Source organism: Littorina saxatilis, linkage group LG17 (genome assembly GCF_037325665.1).
Source record: "Littorina saxatilis isolate snail1 linkage group LG17, US_GU_Lsax_2.0, whole genome shotgun sequence".
Lineage (NCBI taxonomy): Eukaryota > Metazoa > Mollusca > Gastropoda > Littorinimorpha > Littorinidae > Littorina > Littorina saxatilis.
The window spans coordinates 68,239,186-68,254,950 of NC_090261.1; the positions used below are offsets into that span (position 1 = coordinate 68,239,186).

A 15,765-nucleotide genomic window follows, 5' to 3' on the forward strand; every position below is an offset into this window, starting at 1 on the left:
TTCATTTTCGATTTGTATGTTCGTTTGCTTTTTATTTTCTTTTGTTTTGTCTTGCATATTTTGTCATTGTGTTGTTCGTTTGCTACTTGTTTATCATTTATTAGTATTTTGGATTAGATGTTAGGTTGCTTGTAAGAAAAGGCGTAGCCTTAGACGGCTACATCCTTAAAAAATAAAGTTCCATCGCCATCATCATCCTCATCTCTCTCTCTCTCTCTCTCTCTCTCTCTCTCTCTCTCTCTCTCTCTCTCTCTCTCTCTCTCTCTCTCTCTCTCTCTCTCTTTCTGTCTCTCGCAAAGAAATGTAATCAAGCCAAATAGCCTTATACTGAATATCACGTGCAAGAGCAACATACACACGAAGTTTATTGAAGTTGTAGTAATTTCATTGAAAAACATGCCGTCGCGATATAACCTTCGTGGTTGAAAACGACGTTAAACACCAAATAAAGAAAGATTTGAAAAACATAATGTATTAAATGTGAACAATAACTCACATTTCATACACCCTTCGAACACACACCCCCCCCCCCCCCCCCCCCCCTCCACACACTAACAACACCATCCCATCCCTTCCCATTCTGTTAAAAAAAATCCATCGAACAAATTAAATGACACAACCGTTCATTGACATTTGAAGTCACCAGTGCTAGTCATTTTCTCGGTGTTGCTTTTGGAACCCTTTGGGGATTTCGACTCCCAAACCGCTGCTTATTTTGTCAACAAGACACCTAGACGGAAATGTACACGGCATAGTCACTAGTCCCGACGGGAGAGTCCTCTTCCAATCGGTATTTCCTCCTACCAGACTACTGACATTCATCAATACAGGGGGAAGCATCGAGAGAGGGGGAAGCATCGAGAGAGGGGGCAGACCACCCTGCGTTAAACGCTGGAAGAGTGTGGGAGTGATCTCCCGTCTTTCAGCAAACAATTTATCCACAATGCGGCCTATGCCATCCATCTCCCTAAATATGATATTACTTAGCACAATAATCGCCCCTCGTTTTCCCCTAACACGCCGGCGGCCGCTGGGTGGCGCTTCTGCTCTTTGTCAGGCACGTGGAACACGTGAAGCACGAGACGAGACGAGATTTCCGAACTCGCGCGTGGTTCTGCAACTATGCAGGGGTTTCCAGCGCTTGAAGACGCGTTCGGCAGAGGCTCGACATTTTTGTCTTTATGAAATGGGATTCGATGATCATCCCCCCACTGTTCATCCCTGGAGTAGAGAATGTGAGGCCAAATTTTGGTGACTCCTGGCTGTCTGGTAACTTCTCTGGTAACCTTCAGATTGTGACTGCATCAAACAGTGTTTTGTGTGAAAGTGAAAGAGATTCAGTCTGTTGCTGCTTGCCAACCAGGATCCAATTACACATTTTATCGCAGTCTTGTTGATCTGTCTGACACTGAGGGCCAAGGTCAAATCTACTTTGACCTTCGAGCGACAAGTCAGTGGCTGAATCACGAGAGACCTTACCATATTATATGTCTCTGCCTTTGGAATCTTCTGCTGCCTAGAACATTGTTTCCAACGGAAGTCCTGTCGATAACTGTGTTCAGGAATATTTATTTTTAATTCTATGCCAGGCTTTTCTCAATACTTCGTCACACAGAAACTTTTCCCAGCAATGTCTCAGAGAGTTGAAAACTCAGCGCATATCTCCTTGCTGTGTCTGTATACATTTGTCATCTCAGCTAGTTGTGAGAAGCATGCCGAGTTCACGTAATGAGTACCAATAATCATGTACAGTCACCACTGAGTAGAGCCCACACTAAGTCCTGCTCTTCCCTGGATTGCTTGCTTGCCCGGATCTGTGCCCTTGTAGTGACCTTGACCCTGAACTGAAACACAGAAAAGAAACACTCCATTCAGAAATCAGTTTCAACTTGAACAAGGCTATTCGGCCTTAACTTCATTGACGACTAGATTATATTTTTAATGTACCGTTCTTGCCATCCTAAAAGCGTGAACACCAGCACACACGGATCTGTTTAGCCTTTTACCTGGAACAAGAGCACCCTAGCGTCCATTTAGACACATACTAAAAAGCAAGACCAACATGAACCAATCTTTGCGGTTCACTTCATCTAAAACGTGATACCCGGACAATTACAGAAAAAAAACAAGATAAACCACAAGGGCAAAACATATCGCTGTATATTGTGAAGGCAACTCCACAACGATTCATACAAACAATCCTCACAAACAAACAAACAAACTTTTCTCAAGGACTACCACAAAACACGACGATTTACACAGTGAGATATGATTCGTAATAAAACTTGACATCACTTCAAAAACCCTCGGATAGCCATCACCACGACCTCAACGATGACCGACAGAACAAAGAAATGCCTGCTGTCATGCGTTTTGTCCGGCACTGTTCGACACGGTCCATCATCGCCGTAAAACATGCTGGCATTCTGTTCCACAACATCAGGCTTCTGGCGTGGCCTTGATGTGTTCAAGGTTAGGCGCGTTTGATGTTCTGGGCACCGCTACGGCGGCACACTAGCGTCAAAAGTGATAATTACAATCATTACTTTGACTCAATCGTAATTCACATTAACAACTAGCTACGTTCCTTTTCTGTTTATTATACCACCATTACTTTGTTTGTCCCTCCATTTCTACTGGTGAATGTTCTGCGTTGTCTATGATTAAACGCTCCATAAACTAACCGGCGTTCCTTGTTTGACACTTACAAACTACAATGTTCCTTCACCAATATCTCAAAAGAAATAACAATTAAGACTCTAGATGCTATTTTGCTGTCAACAGAGACAACAGTGCAACATTATCATAGTGGTGACAGATGTCCGATGTCTGGTTGCCTGAAGACAAGTTATTAACGGTCGATCCGAGAGGAGCATAGTATCCGATACCGTCATCTGTTTCATCTGCATTGGCCGAAGCTGAGGGTTACACAGATCAAGGTAATGGCCTGATTGACTGACTTTGACCATCCACTTTTGACTTGACACTCCGATCCATGACGTATGACAACTAGGGATTGTTACCCTGAGAGATCTTTGGTTTTTGTTTGGTTTTGTCTGTCTGTCTGTCCGTTTGTTTTGAAGTGGTTATTTTATTTATTTTATTTCATGTTACTGTATTATATCATTTGTTTGTTTGTTTGCTTAACGCCCAGCCGACCACGAAGGGCCATATCAGGGCGGTGCTGCTTTGACATATAACGTGCGCTACACACAAGACAGAAGTCGCAGCACAGGCTTCATGTCTCACCCAGTCACATTATTCTGACACCGGACCAACCAGTCCTAGCACTAACCCCATAATGCCAGACGCCAGGCGGAGCAGCCACTAGATTGCCAATTTTAAAGTCTTTGGTATGACCCGGCCGGGGTTCGAACCCACGACCTCCCGATCACGGGGCGGACGCCTTACCACTAGGCCAACCGTGCCGGTTATCATTTGTTGGTCAAACAATTCGTTGTTGATGCAAAGTCATGAAAATGAATGATCACAATTGTAATTTGTACTTTTGGTGCTAGTGAGCCACCATATGCATCATCTGAAGGTAGCACCTGGAACATGTTAGCCTGTAACCTTGCCCAACTACAAGCCCCGTCCCTCCCCCCTAATGGCCGTAGATCCTCCGTTCTCATCTCCCTTGATGCTTCCACACCTGTCGCCATCAGGTAGTGTGGTCCACTTTGCCTCACCTGTCCGCAAATAATTGCTTGCCTCTCCCGCATCTTCCAACCTTTTTCTCCGTCTGCCAGTCTCTGTTACTGTGGTCTTTCTAACTTGCTCAACTTTTTATTTTTTATTAAAAAACAAATTATGATTGCATTCAGCTTACCATTTTAATTATTATTTTCCATTTGTATGATTTTTTTTATTTAGTGAATATAACATGTTATCCTTGTAAAATAAAGTTCGTTCGTACTTTCTCTCCCTCCCTCGTTCTCTCTCTTTCCCTCCCTCCCTCCCTCTCTTTTTTTCAATCTCTCTCTCCCTCCCGCCCCTAACTCTCTCTCTCTCTCCCTCCCTCGTTCTCTCTCTTTCCCTCCCTCCCTCCCTCTCTTTTTTTTAATCTCTCTCTCCCTCCCGCCCCCCCCCCCTCTCTCTCTCTCTCTCTCTCTCTCTCGCCCCCCCCCCCTCTCTCTCTCTCTCTCTCATACGTTTGTTTCATGGGATGGGGAGGGTGCTGGGAAGTTAGTGGGGAAGGGGGAGGAAGGTGGAGGAGGGAGGTCCGAGATGAAGGACGAAGGAGGAGAAGAAAGGGAGGTTTATATTTGCTTTCCTTTGAACAGAGACCGCTGTGTAGGTTTCTGAGATGAAGATAATAAGGTTACATGCTGAACGTCGCCAGGTGGACCTAGCACATGTGAACATCACAGCCCACGAATAAAACAAGAGATGAAAGTACTGGCGGGAAAAAACCCGACGATGTCTATTCGTTGAAGGGTCTTCCAAGACTCTTTAACAATATTTTAGAACTGCATCTGAGAGAACACACTGCATGAAATGCAACGGAAGTTAATTGCACTTTTGAACACAATTTCACACATATATATAAGAAAAGAAAAGCTACTGTTAAGTTCGTACGTGAAAATAGATGAAATTAAACACACAGACGTACATGCATGCACGCACCGACAGACAGACAAACGAACGCACATGATACATACGCACATAAACACGGACAAACAAACGGTCACATACACACACACACGCACACGCACACGCACACGCACACACACACACACACACACACACACACACACATACACACACACACACAAAAGGTTCACTGTACTTTCTAATCCGGCTTCATGGTGCATCATCTTCCAAACGACGAAACACTATCGCAAACTGCACTCTAACGAATTACACGCTTTGTGTAATATTTGCTCTTCAAACCAACACCAGCAGCCTATAAAGTTTACCCTAATACACTCACTTAAACTCGCTTTTTGATCTCCTAACCATATGTAGCGTGGCTTTTACCTTGCTCATTAAAAGCCGATTAGGAAACTAGAACACACATGAAAGATTGAGAAGAAAAGCCACAGTGTTTAGGCCAGATGGCACAACAAATAATGACTAAAACATTAACGTTTAACAAATTGCACATCTAAACAAATTGCTCGATCTTTTGCAAAAGAGAAATTCATCAGCTGAAAATAGTTCACAGTCAAATGAAAGGAACATGATGCACTCTTTAGGCGGACGAGCAGGGGTAACGACGTTGATCAAAGAACTTTTGGAGTCTCCTACCAGACAAGATTTAAGATTTATTGAACTTGTTAACACACACACACACACACACACACACACACACACACACACACACACACACACACAGACACGCACACACACACGCACATACACACACACACAGAAGAACAACACATGCTCTAAAGTTGTTACTTACGCAAAATAAACGATTTATCTAAAAACAGAGAGAAGGTGTCACACAGACAGACACAAAGTCAATGAAGTATACTGTCACATAGATTTCACCACATCACCGAACAATCAAACGATAAAGTGGTACTGTAACATGCTTTGGTCCAAGACAATACGTTACGTGTATTAATAACGGTATTAACCTACGTGATTGGTATTACAAACACTCAAAGTCAAAGGTGAAATTTTGATCACAAGGCCATCATCACAAAAGCTTCCCATCCAGGCTGATAACGTCATACTCATAAAAATAAATCCCATCTCTATTCGGATGAGAGGTGGGAAGGGCTGGGGAGGCCCAATTACCAGAGAGGAGATCCTCCCACACAGATGAAAGGTGGTACAGTTGCACGAGAAGGGGGAGTAGAGGGCTGGGAGCTTCAGAGCGGCGTCCATCACATTCTCTGTGAAGTCCTCGCCGCTCCACTCCAGGTGGGCAGGTAAGGTCGGTAATATTCTCAGCGGGTTATCTCCCCAGTGAGAGGGGTGGTGTACCAGTAGCTCACCGTAACTCACCGCTCCCTTTTCAAGGCCTCCACAAATCTGAACAAATCAGGTCTTGAAAAGAGGGAGTCTTAGAGTGGGGGTAAATGTACAGAGGTTATGAACAAGACATCTCAAACTAAAGGTCTTAAAAAAGAGGTATGAACAAGACATCTCAAAACTCAAGGTCTTAAAAAAGAGGTATGAACAAGACATCTCAAAACTCAAGGTCTTAAAAAAGAGGTATGAACAAGACATCTCAAAACTCAAGGTCTTAAAAAAGAGGTATGAACAAGACATCTCAAAACTCAAGGTCTTAAAAAAGAGGTATGAACAAGACATCTCAAACTAAAGGTCTTAAAAAAGAGGTATGAACAAGACATCTCAAAACTCAAGGTCTTAAAAAAGAGGTATGAACAAGACATCTCAAAACTCAAGGTCTTAAAAAAGAGGTATGAACAAGACATCTCAAAACTCAAGGTCTTAAAAAAGAGGTATGAACAAGACATCTCAAAACTCAAGGTCTTAAAAAAGAGGTATGAACAAGACATCTCAAAACTCAAGGTCTTAAAAAAGAGGTATGAACAAGACATCTCAAAACTCAAGGTCTTAAAAAAGAGGTATGAACAAGACATCTCAAAACTCAAGGTCTTAAAAAAGAGGTATGAACAAGACATCTCAAAACTCAAGGTCTTAAAAAAGGGAAAGTCTTGAATGTGGGGGTCTTCAAAGTACGTGGTGTGGGTGTGAGTGGGTGTAAGTGAGTGGGTGTGAGTGGGTGTAAGTGAGTGGGTGTAAGTGAGTGCGTGTAAGTGAGTGGGTGTAAGTGAGTGGGTGTAAGTGAGTGGGTGTAAGTGAGTGGGTGTAAGTGAGTGTAAGTGAGTGGGTGTAAGTGAGTGGGTGTAAGTGTGGGTGTAAGTGTGGGTGTAAGTGTGGGTGTAAGTGAGTGGGTGTAAGTGAGTGGGTGTAAGTGAGTGGGTGTAAGTGAGTGGGTGTAAGTGAGTGGGTGTAAGTGAGTGGGTGTACGCAGTTAAGTGAGCACTCTGGTTGTTGTGTTGGAATGTATTATGTATTGAATGTACTCAAGCCAAGCAATATTCCTGTGTACTGCACGTGGTTGTTTGTTTGTTTGCTTGCTTAACGCCCAGCCGACCACGAAGGGCCATATCAGGGCGGTGCTGCTTTGACATATAACGTGCGCCACACACAAGACAGAAGTCGCAGCACAGGCTTCATGTCTCACCCAGTCACATTATTCTGACACCGGACCAACCAGTCCTAGCACTAACCCCATAATGCCAGACGCCAGGCGGAGCAGCCACTAGATTGCCAATTTTAAAGTTCGAACCCACGACCTCCCGATCACGGGGCGGACGCCTTACCACTAGGCCAACGCACGTGGTTGTAATAAAATCTTTTGTCATCATTTTCACGAGTTTTCATTCACAAGCACCTGGGAAATAAATGTCATGTTCCCCAGGCAATAAATCGAGGTGGTGAATGGGTTTGAGCTTTCAGGTGAAACGTGGATTGTCAAAGTAAAAGCCAATCAGGCTGATTGTTTGATGTGTGGAACCATCGCGGCTTTCGATTTGTGTTTCCGAGGACAACGATTGTAAGCATTCACTCTCAAAGACCCAATCAATGTTGATAATTACCGCGGCGACTCATGGTCAAGGTATTCATGGTTAAGATATATTCGGGGAGCATATCGCCTTTTGTCTCATATTTATCAACCGCGGCCTTCGGCCTTGGTCGATAAAGATGAAACAAAAGACGATATGGTCCCCTTGGACCAACAAAAAAGCTGGTCTGTCAACAAGCCACCAAACATCTTATAATGTCTTAGGGGGGGGGGGGGGTGGGGGAGGTTCCACTGTACCCGTGACTCTAGTTGTGACGCCAGGCCCATTTTTGCTGTTCTTGAGTGACTGACGATTGCTAATCTTTCTCCGTCATCAACTGCCTCCCCCCGCGCAGATCATCGTGTAAATCACTAGAAATCCACCCAGGCTTTTACACAGGATCACACAGAGTGTCTGAGACCACATGGAGACTTGGTCCACTCCAAAGAGAAGGGGGATACTTTCTTTCTTTATTTGGTGTTTAACGTCGTTTTCAACCACGAAGGGTTATATCGCGACGGGGAAAGGGGGAAGATGGGATAGAGCCACTTGTCAATTGTTTCTTGTTCACAAAAGCACTAATCAAAAAGGGGGCTACTTTATAAGACTCTAATTGACTTGAGGGATAAGAGCACCCTTCTTATTGCATACATTATACCAAGAATCAACAGTCTTTATGTGCATAGTCGGATTTTTTAAAACTTTTTTTCTTCTTTTTGATAAATTCTTTTCGTAACTGACACATGCACACGTATGCCAACCTACAAAGTACGTTCAGCAAAAAATATTTTGTTACTTGTACGGAAAGCAGCCGCCTGTTTTTGGTATTTATTCACGCAGAAAGATGCCTTTGTCCCACGTAAATGAAGTTGGCAAATGAAGTTGTATCAACAACAACAAAAATCATCACATTGATTTATAGATCAGTAATCGCTGTGTCGCAAAAAACACAACTCACAGTGAATGTGTTCACTAATGTTATTATTCTAGCGATAATTGTAAATCTAATTCTATGCTCACTCAAATTAACCTCTAAGTGACTTTGTCATTTGTTGGTTTGTGCAGTGCAGTTGTTTTGTCAGTTATTCTCCTCTTTATTTGTTCTATCGTCTTTCTTCTTCTTTTTTGTGTGTGTACTGTTGTGTTTTTGTGCCTGAAGAAGACCCTTAGGTCGAAACGTCGCTGTTATTCGTTGCGTGTTCGTCATTTTAACGTGAGTACATTGCTTTTTGGTCTCTCTAAGTGAAGAGCTCAAATTAAAACCTTCGCACTAGGCAGGGGTGCGAGCTCGCTGCTGAGTTAACGATCCAACGGTTCTTGGCGTCCAAGCATGGAGGAATTTATTTATTTATTTATTAGCTTTTGCTTTTCGGGTCCAGCGGACCATAATAGGCCAAATCAGGACCCCAGCAAGGAGGTGAAAAGCGATGTTCCAACGGTTTGCGAAGGTGGTGATAATCAACGTGAACGTTAAAGTGACCTTTCCTCTCTGCTCCTGACCTCCGCCGAACTTGCCAGTTCATAACATCAGCAGACCTCAGATACAGACGGCTTTGAGCGACGTACACAACCGTCGAACGCTGCAGAAGAAGAATTAAGAAGGTACCGCAACAAAAGCCAGCTGCCTGGCTGCTTGTGTGTAGGGTGGGAATTGTTTTCCTAATTCAACATGATTTCGAAAGTGGCATCACAAACAAAATTGAACACACACAGAAATTCCACCTCCGCACAGGATAACCACCGGACAGTTGATATTGGTATATCATGTTTAAGTGGAAACCCGCTCTTATTCCAAGTAAACCACTCAACAGGTCTACGATGGTGGAACGCGAACGCTCACACCAAAAAGAATGTGCCTTTACAGTCTCTGTCAATTGTCCAATGCTCACAGAGCTCAGTTGACAATCGACCAAAAGATCTAACCACTGACGATCTAACGGTTGTGAAGCTCGACACGGGAGTGAAAGTCCTCAATGGTCCAACGGTTGGCGAGAGTGGAGATAATGAGGCATTGGATGTATCGGACCATCAGGGCACGCCCCTGGGCGTCGCACCGTTCGCTCCGCTGTCCTTAATTAGCTGCTAATTGGGCAGAAGGGGTGGCGGTGAGAACTAAGCGGTGTGGTCATACTGGCCACTGCTTAACACAGTGTTACGTCTGACACTGTCTGCTGGTGATTGTGAAGAAGCACTGAAAAAAATGTCTGTATTAGTCGGGCCAGAGACATGTCTCTTCAGTCATAGCGCATACGTACACACGCGCGCGCACACATATGTACACAGACTCTTGCGCGGGCCCACACACACCTGTAGTCACGAGAGAGAGAGAGAGAGAGAGAGAGAGAGAGAGAGAGAGAGAGAGAGAGAGAGACAGAGACAGACAGACAGACAGACAGACAGACAGACAGACAGACAGACGGGGAACGAGAGAGAGAAGGGGGAAGACAAACAGACAGGGACTGAGACAGACAGACGGGCAGAGTGGCGGACTGAGAGAGGGAGGGGAGATAGAGGGGGCGCAGAGAGAGAGAAATAGAGAGTGGAGAAACGGCAGAGGGAGACAGAGAGAGATACAGATAGACAGAAAGATCTACAGACATACAGAGACAGACAGACGGACTGACAAACAGAGACACAGAGAGAAAGCTTTCCTTGCGTTTACACTCATCACTGCCCAGTCAGCAACAAGTTTGCAATCAAGAACATTAGCCCCAAAGCGTTAGTTCCCACGAGAAACCCTTTCCTCGAAACATAAAACAGACGAGGATAAAGCAGCCTTTAAATATCTATGCTCACGAGTAAATACAACGATTCAACGATATAAACAGCCATAAAACCCAACTCTTCCTCTGCCAACTTCCGCGTCGTTAAACAGGTGCGAAAAAAGGACGAGGCTTCCAGGCAGGTATGAAAATCACAACTAATTTACTTCTGGGAAGTCTGTACTGTCAGGTAGGCACCTTAGCAGCACAGCGGGGCGTGGAATAAACCCCAGACACATGCTTTTTCACAGCACAACACCTGCAAAGTGCACTTTTTGTCGATGTTGTTTGCTGTTTTTCCGAGATAGGGATGTGGCTATTACGAGTATTCTTTGTATGCTTGGAAACTGCGCCTGAAATAAATGTTGCCAGTAAGTTACGTGTTTCCTGCGTCGTCGTTGTTGTTGTTGATGTTTTGTGGTTGTGTTGTTATTTTTATGATGGTTGCTGCTGCTGATGTGCCTCTTGTTGTTGTTGTTGTTTGAGAATATTTACGATTATTATGCACTCATCCTTCATCGCTAACTGCAACTGAATTTGTGTTCCTTCGACCGTACCTGGGAAGATTTGGTATCGATCTGCTCCATTTACGAATGCTTTAAAGCATGAAGTCAAGTAATTATCACCGCTCTTCAAAAAAAGATTTTGCGGGGGCTGTAACGTCTTTCAATTTTGTTTTAGAGCAAGCATAGACTGAACGAAGATCTTAACTGTTTTTCTACCATGACAAATATTGTAAGTTACTTCACTGTCGGTTTCCACTGATGTTTTCGCAGTCTGGTTTGGATGATTGGCTGGTTGGTGACGTGCCTGTCTTTATTTCTCTCCAATATACGTCTCCGAAAAAGTATGGCAAACTTCGCACAAGCATTTTTAATACTGTTCCTTTTAAATTAAAGCTGTCAGCGAGCGCACAGCTTCTCCCCACTTATTTGTTTAAAGGTACACACGTATTTATCAACTAACGCTGACCCAAATCGAGATTAGGACCCGTTGTTATACACTTTCAAATCATCCCCTTGGCGCTTTACATTAGCATTTACATGCAACGATCACTTCAAAGCGTGTGACGCCGCACACAAACATCACAGCTCTGAAGATCAAAGCAACCCACCCGAGCCGAGTTTAACAATAATCGGTCAACGCCTGGGCCCAGAGGCTATTTCAATCCTGACCAACTCCTGCTGAGATCGGACAAGAAAGGAGGTAGTGAAAGCAAACAGATTGTTGTTTTGACTTCCAGTCTCCCTTTGTTCTTCGTGGTCATAGCAACGCTCGAGGGTACGGTAGAAGAACTACGAACAACCTTGATCCACGCTCTAAATGGAACACAGGACATCATTCTTGAACACCTAGTGTTTACCATGTGTGCTACTTTTGCTGCTAACATTTTTTTCATATATTGCACACTGTGCTCAAACCTGGTTACAGAAAGTGCGTTAATACAGTAAAGTAAAGTAACTGAAATGAAATGGAGTGAGGCTATTTCAAGTATGTCCAGTTGCGCTGAGATGGGAATACAGATTGTTATTTTGAAATAGTTTTCCTTCCTTTCTTCGTGGTCAGGAGAGGACATAAGCAATGCAGCACAAGGCATGAGACTTGGAGATGTCTAATCAACTTATCAGGTTTTTTTGGAATTTCCGGCCATGGACGTATAAGTCTACTAGAGTGAATGAATAACAAAAATATTTATATGGACAAATCCTACTTAATTCGAAACGTCTTCAAATACTGGAAAACGCACACACAATTAAAAACAATCAGGCAAATTCAAGTTTATCAAAGTAAACTACTGATTTAAACATTTACTTTAACAAGCATAACGCACACACACACACACACACACACACACACACACACACACACAGAGAAGAAGGGTCCAAGGTATGTCCATAGAGACCAGTGCTAAGCCGTCCTGAAGCTCCCATGCAAGAGCGTGAGAACTTTTACTTCTTTGCCCCGCTGGCGTTTGTTCTGGATGACAAACAACAGAACGGATCCTTATCCATGTACCCCGGACCCCAGGTTCACAACATATTCTGTGCACATAGCGACCGCACCTATCGCGCCGGGTAGGCAACGGTCGCTTTTGATTGCAATCCAAGCGGAAATGACTTATCTGCTAATGAACACTTCCGGAGCAGCACGGTCAATCTTGCCCCCTCCCCCCCCCCCCTCTCCCATGCAAGAGTATGTGTGTAGAAGGAAAAAAAGATCTAAAACCTGGCGTACAGATAGGAGCCGTGTAAACAATCATGAAGTGTAGACCAATTATTCGTCTGTGTTCCTACATTATTTATTTGATTCCAATCTTGTGTTCTCACGTCTGCGTGACATTTTGCTGTTTGATCACACATTTCGTTGTTTTTCTGATGATTCTGTCGTGAGCTGTTTGAACCAATTACTGGGACACGGATATATACACTGACGATTTGCACACAAACAGAAACAAGAACAGACAGACAGACAAACAGACAGATAGGCAAACAAAACAAACAGATACACACACACACACACACACACACACACACACACACACACACACACACACACACACCGTCACACACACACACACACACATACACACACACACACTCACAAACACCAATAAACACTCCTGGGACTAGAAGTAGCAGCGGCAACAGCAACAACAACAGCAGCATCAATAGATAAGAACCACCTTCGATAACATCACAAAACTCCAACGCCACCCCATGCAAGAGTAATCAAGTTGTTCCGTGTTGCAATTCCCAAAAGGTGAGTGTCCCTCACCATACCGATGCCATCAGCCATCAGATCTTGGGGGATAATTGGCCGACATGTGCACGGCACAATCGCAAAGCATCTATTAAACAAAGGAAGGAAGAGACCTTGATAATCTGTAAGCCAACGGTGGCGGCGAAAAGTCAACGCCCCGACCGACAATGTGCAAGCGTTATGGGTGCGTGTCTCATCACAGAGTCGGAGGGGAAGACTGAGGTCTTCAGGCTTGACGTGCAATACACTCAAAATGACACAGTCACAGTTCAAAGGCACAGTCCTTCCTGTGTTAACAATTCTATTCACAATACATTTTCAGAATTAAAAAAAGAAAAGAATTGTAGGTTCTTAGAACGTTTAATCATTGACAAAACACAACGTTACAGTTACAATACGTCGACCCAGTGGTCTTTTAAGTACACAGACAAACACTTGTGGTACAAATAATGAACTTATCTCAAATAATAATTATATCACCATATCGGATCTTCTTCTTCTTCGTCTTCTCGTTCGCCATCTCAGATCATGCCAGGCTGTTACATGGGATAATACCAACCGCCCTCACCTGGACACATACCAAGGCTCATACCACAAATCAGCCTGGGTGCTGTGTACAGAGTGGTAATTATTTTTTATAAATCTATTTTCAAACGTAAACTACTGGCAGTCTATGAAATTAATTCTCTCTCTCTCTCTCTCTCTCTCTCTCTCTCTCTCTCTCTCTCTCTCTCTCTCTCTCTCTCTCTCTCTCTCTCTCTCTCTCTCTCTCTCTCCGATCCTCTCTCTCCATATATTCTTTGTCCATTCTATTGTCGTGTCCTGTCTCCATTATACCTTTGTTTTTGTCGAATATGTAAAGTTTATAAATATATATACATATGTATGCATATTTTGCTTGTTTCTTGTTTGTTTTGGTTTAAAGAAATATTTGTCAAAGCCTCGTCGCAAGATGTTGTAATCCGTATAATAAATTCTCCTGTTAGGGTCACCACCATAAGCTTGAGCTTGTAGTTGATCCTCAACATGTATTATGTTGAATTATCTATGAATTGTTGAATAAACACTGTTTAAACCAAATTCATAATAAAAATAAAATAAATCTCACTCTGCCCCGGAAGCAGCCACGATGTTGATTCTCGGTATGTGTCCAAGAGGAGGGATTCTCTTATCCCATGCAGGAGAGGCAGACCCAAGAGCACCCGGCTTCGAATGGTGGAAGGAGAACTGAAGACCCTGAAGCATACGTGGGTACCATCCAGAGACTGGCCCAGAACAGACAGGAGTGGAGGTCCTTCGTTGCTGCCCTACATGTCAACCAGTATAACGGGCAGTAAGTAAGCAAGTATGTACAATCCTGGCTAGACTGAGATGGTGAGTTGAACCAAGGACTGTATAGTACCCAGATGTGTAGACGTCTCCGGCTATGCTAACTTGGTTTTGCTGTCCCCAGAACTAGTGTCTATTTTGGACATGACGTGGTTATACGCTAGGATGAAGGCCTGTTCCTTTAAAGGGCGCGGTGGCAGACACTTGCGCAAGACAGCAGGACACAGAGTTCGCCTGTGTCGTTGCAAGGTCCCGGAATTGTGATAGTGAATCACTGCAACATGGTGCAGAAGGAAATGTGCAGTCGTTCAGCGCCTCATGTGGACCGCAGCCAAAATGTCACCGTGCACATGCAACGCCAAGAAGTTGTTGCCCCTTTCCCACAATCTGAATGAAAGGCCAATAGTGTCCGATCTCTGACAACTCAAAATGCGAGCAGATGACTCTCAGACCGTTCCCAAAACGACGGCAAAGACTGACCCAGAAAGCGGAGAGCAAAACAATGTGCAGACAATTATGAACAAGCTCCATCTAGTCCGACAGACCTGTAGGATGTTGGTAACCATGTGGACAGCGTTCATCATGCGTCATGCCCTGCACGTGACTCCCACTTCAAAGCGAAAGAAGAAAGAAGGAGGAATTACGATGCACACAAATTGATACAAGCTGAAACTGCAAAGGATCCACTGGGGACCTTCTGCTTCTTCTGTTCACTTTTGTTTTTTTACTTCAGTATTGTATCAATTCCACCATCACCATCACCACGCCCCCCCCCCCCCCCCCCCTTGTTCCCCTTTTTTCTTCGCAGACGCATCCCACCCTCCGAATCCAACCCAAGCGACACCCTCGCTCCACAAAAGCACGAGGACACAGCAGACTTTGCACACAGACAATGTGTCCGGCACGTGCGTCTCAAGGGAGACTAATGAGACAGGTGTGTCTGTGGCGAAAGGGCAAGAGGACATCCCACGAAACACACTACATCATCAAACAGACCCCCTCCACCCCTTCCCAGTCCCTCCCTACCCCTACTCTAGACATGGGATTGTAAAATGTCCATTTTTACTGAAGCTGCTAAATGAAATGTCCACTTTTTAGTGAAGCTGCTAAATGAAATTTCCACTTTTACTGACGCTACTGATGGGATTGTGAAATGTCCATTTTAACTGAAGCTACCAATAGAGAACAAAACTGTGTTTTGACGAACAGATGGAGGTTTACAATTTACGGAAGAAAAAAAGTATTGACGTAAGAAACGTATCATGAGTGCACCCCCTTCTACTCTCTCACTATTGACGTTCCTTCCCCTTTTGTACCTCAGCTTTACTGAAGCAGAAAACAAGTCGCGTAAGGCGAAAATACAA

At 44.0% G+C, this 15,765-nt stretch overlaps 1 protein-coding gene across 2 annotated transcripts in view; it reads right to left on the bottom strand.

Moving 5' to 3' along the window:
• Positions 1 to 529: 529 nt before the first annotated feature.
• LOC138952306 (DNA repair protein RAD51 homolog 2-like) overlaps positions 530 to 15,765 on the bottom strand; it is a 77,519-nt gene continuing 62,283 nt past the window's right edge. For both annotated transcript variants that reach the window (XM_070323943.1, XM_070323944.1), the window contains exon 10: positions 530 to 1,844. In XM_070323943.1, the coding sequence (XP_070180044.1) occupies positions 1,753 to 1,844 (92 nt within the window). In that variant the 3' untranslated portion in view covers positions 530 to 1,752. The remainder of the gene's footprint in view (positions 1,845 to 15,765) is intronic.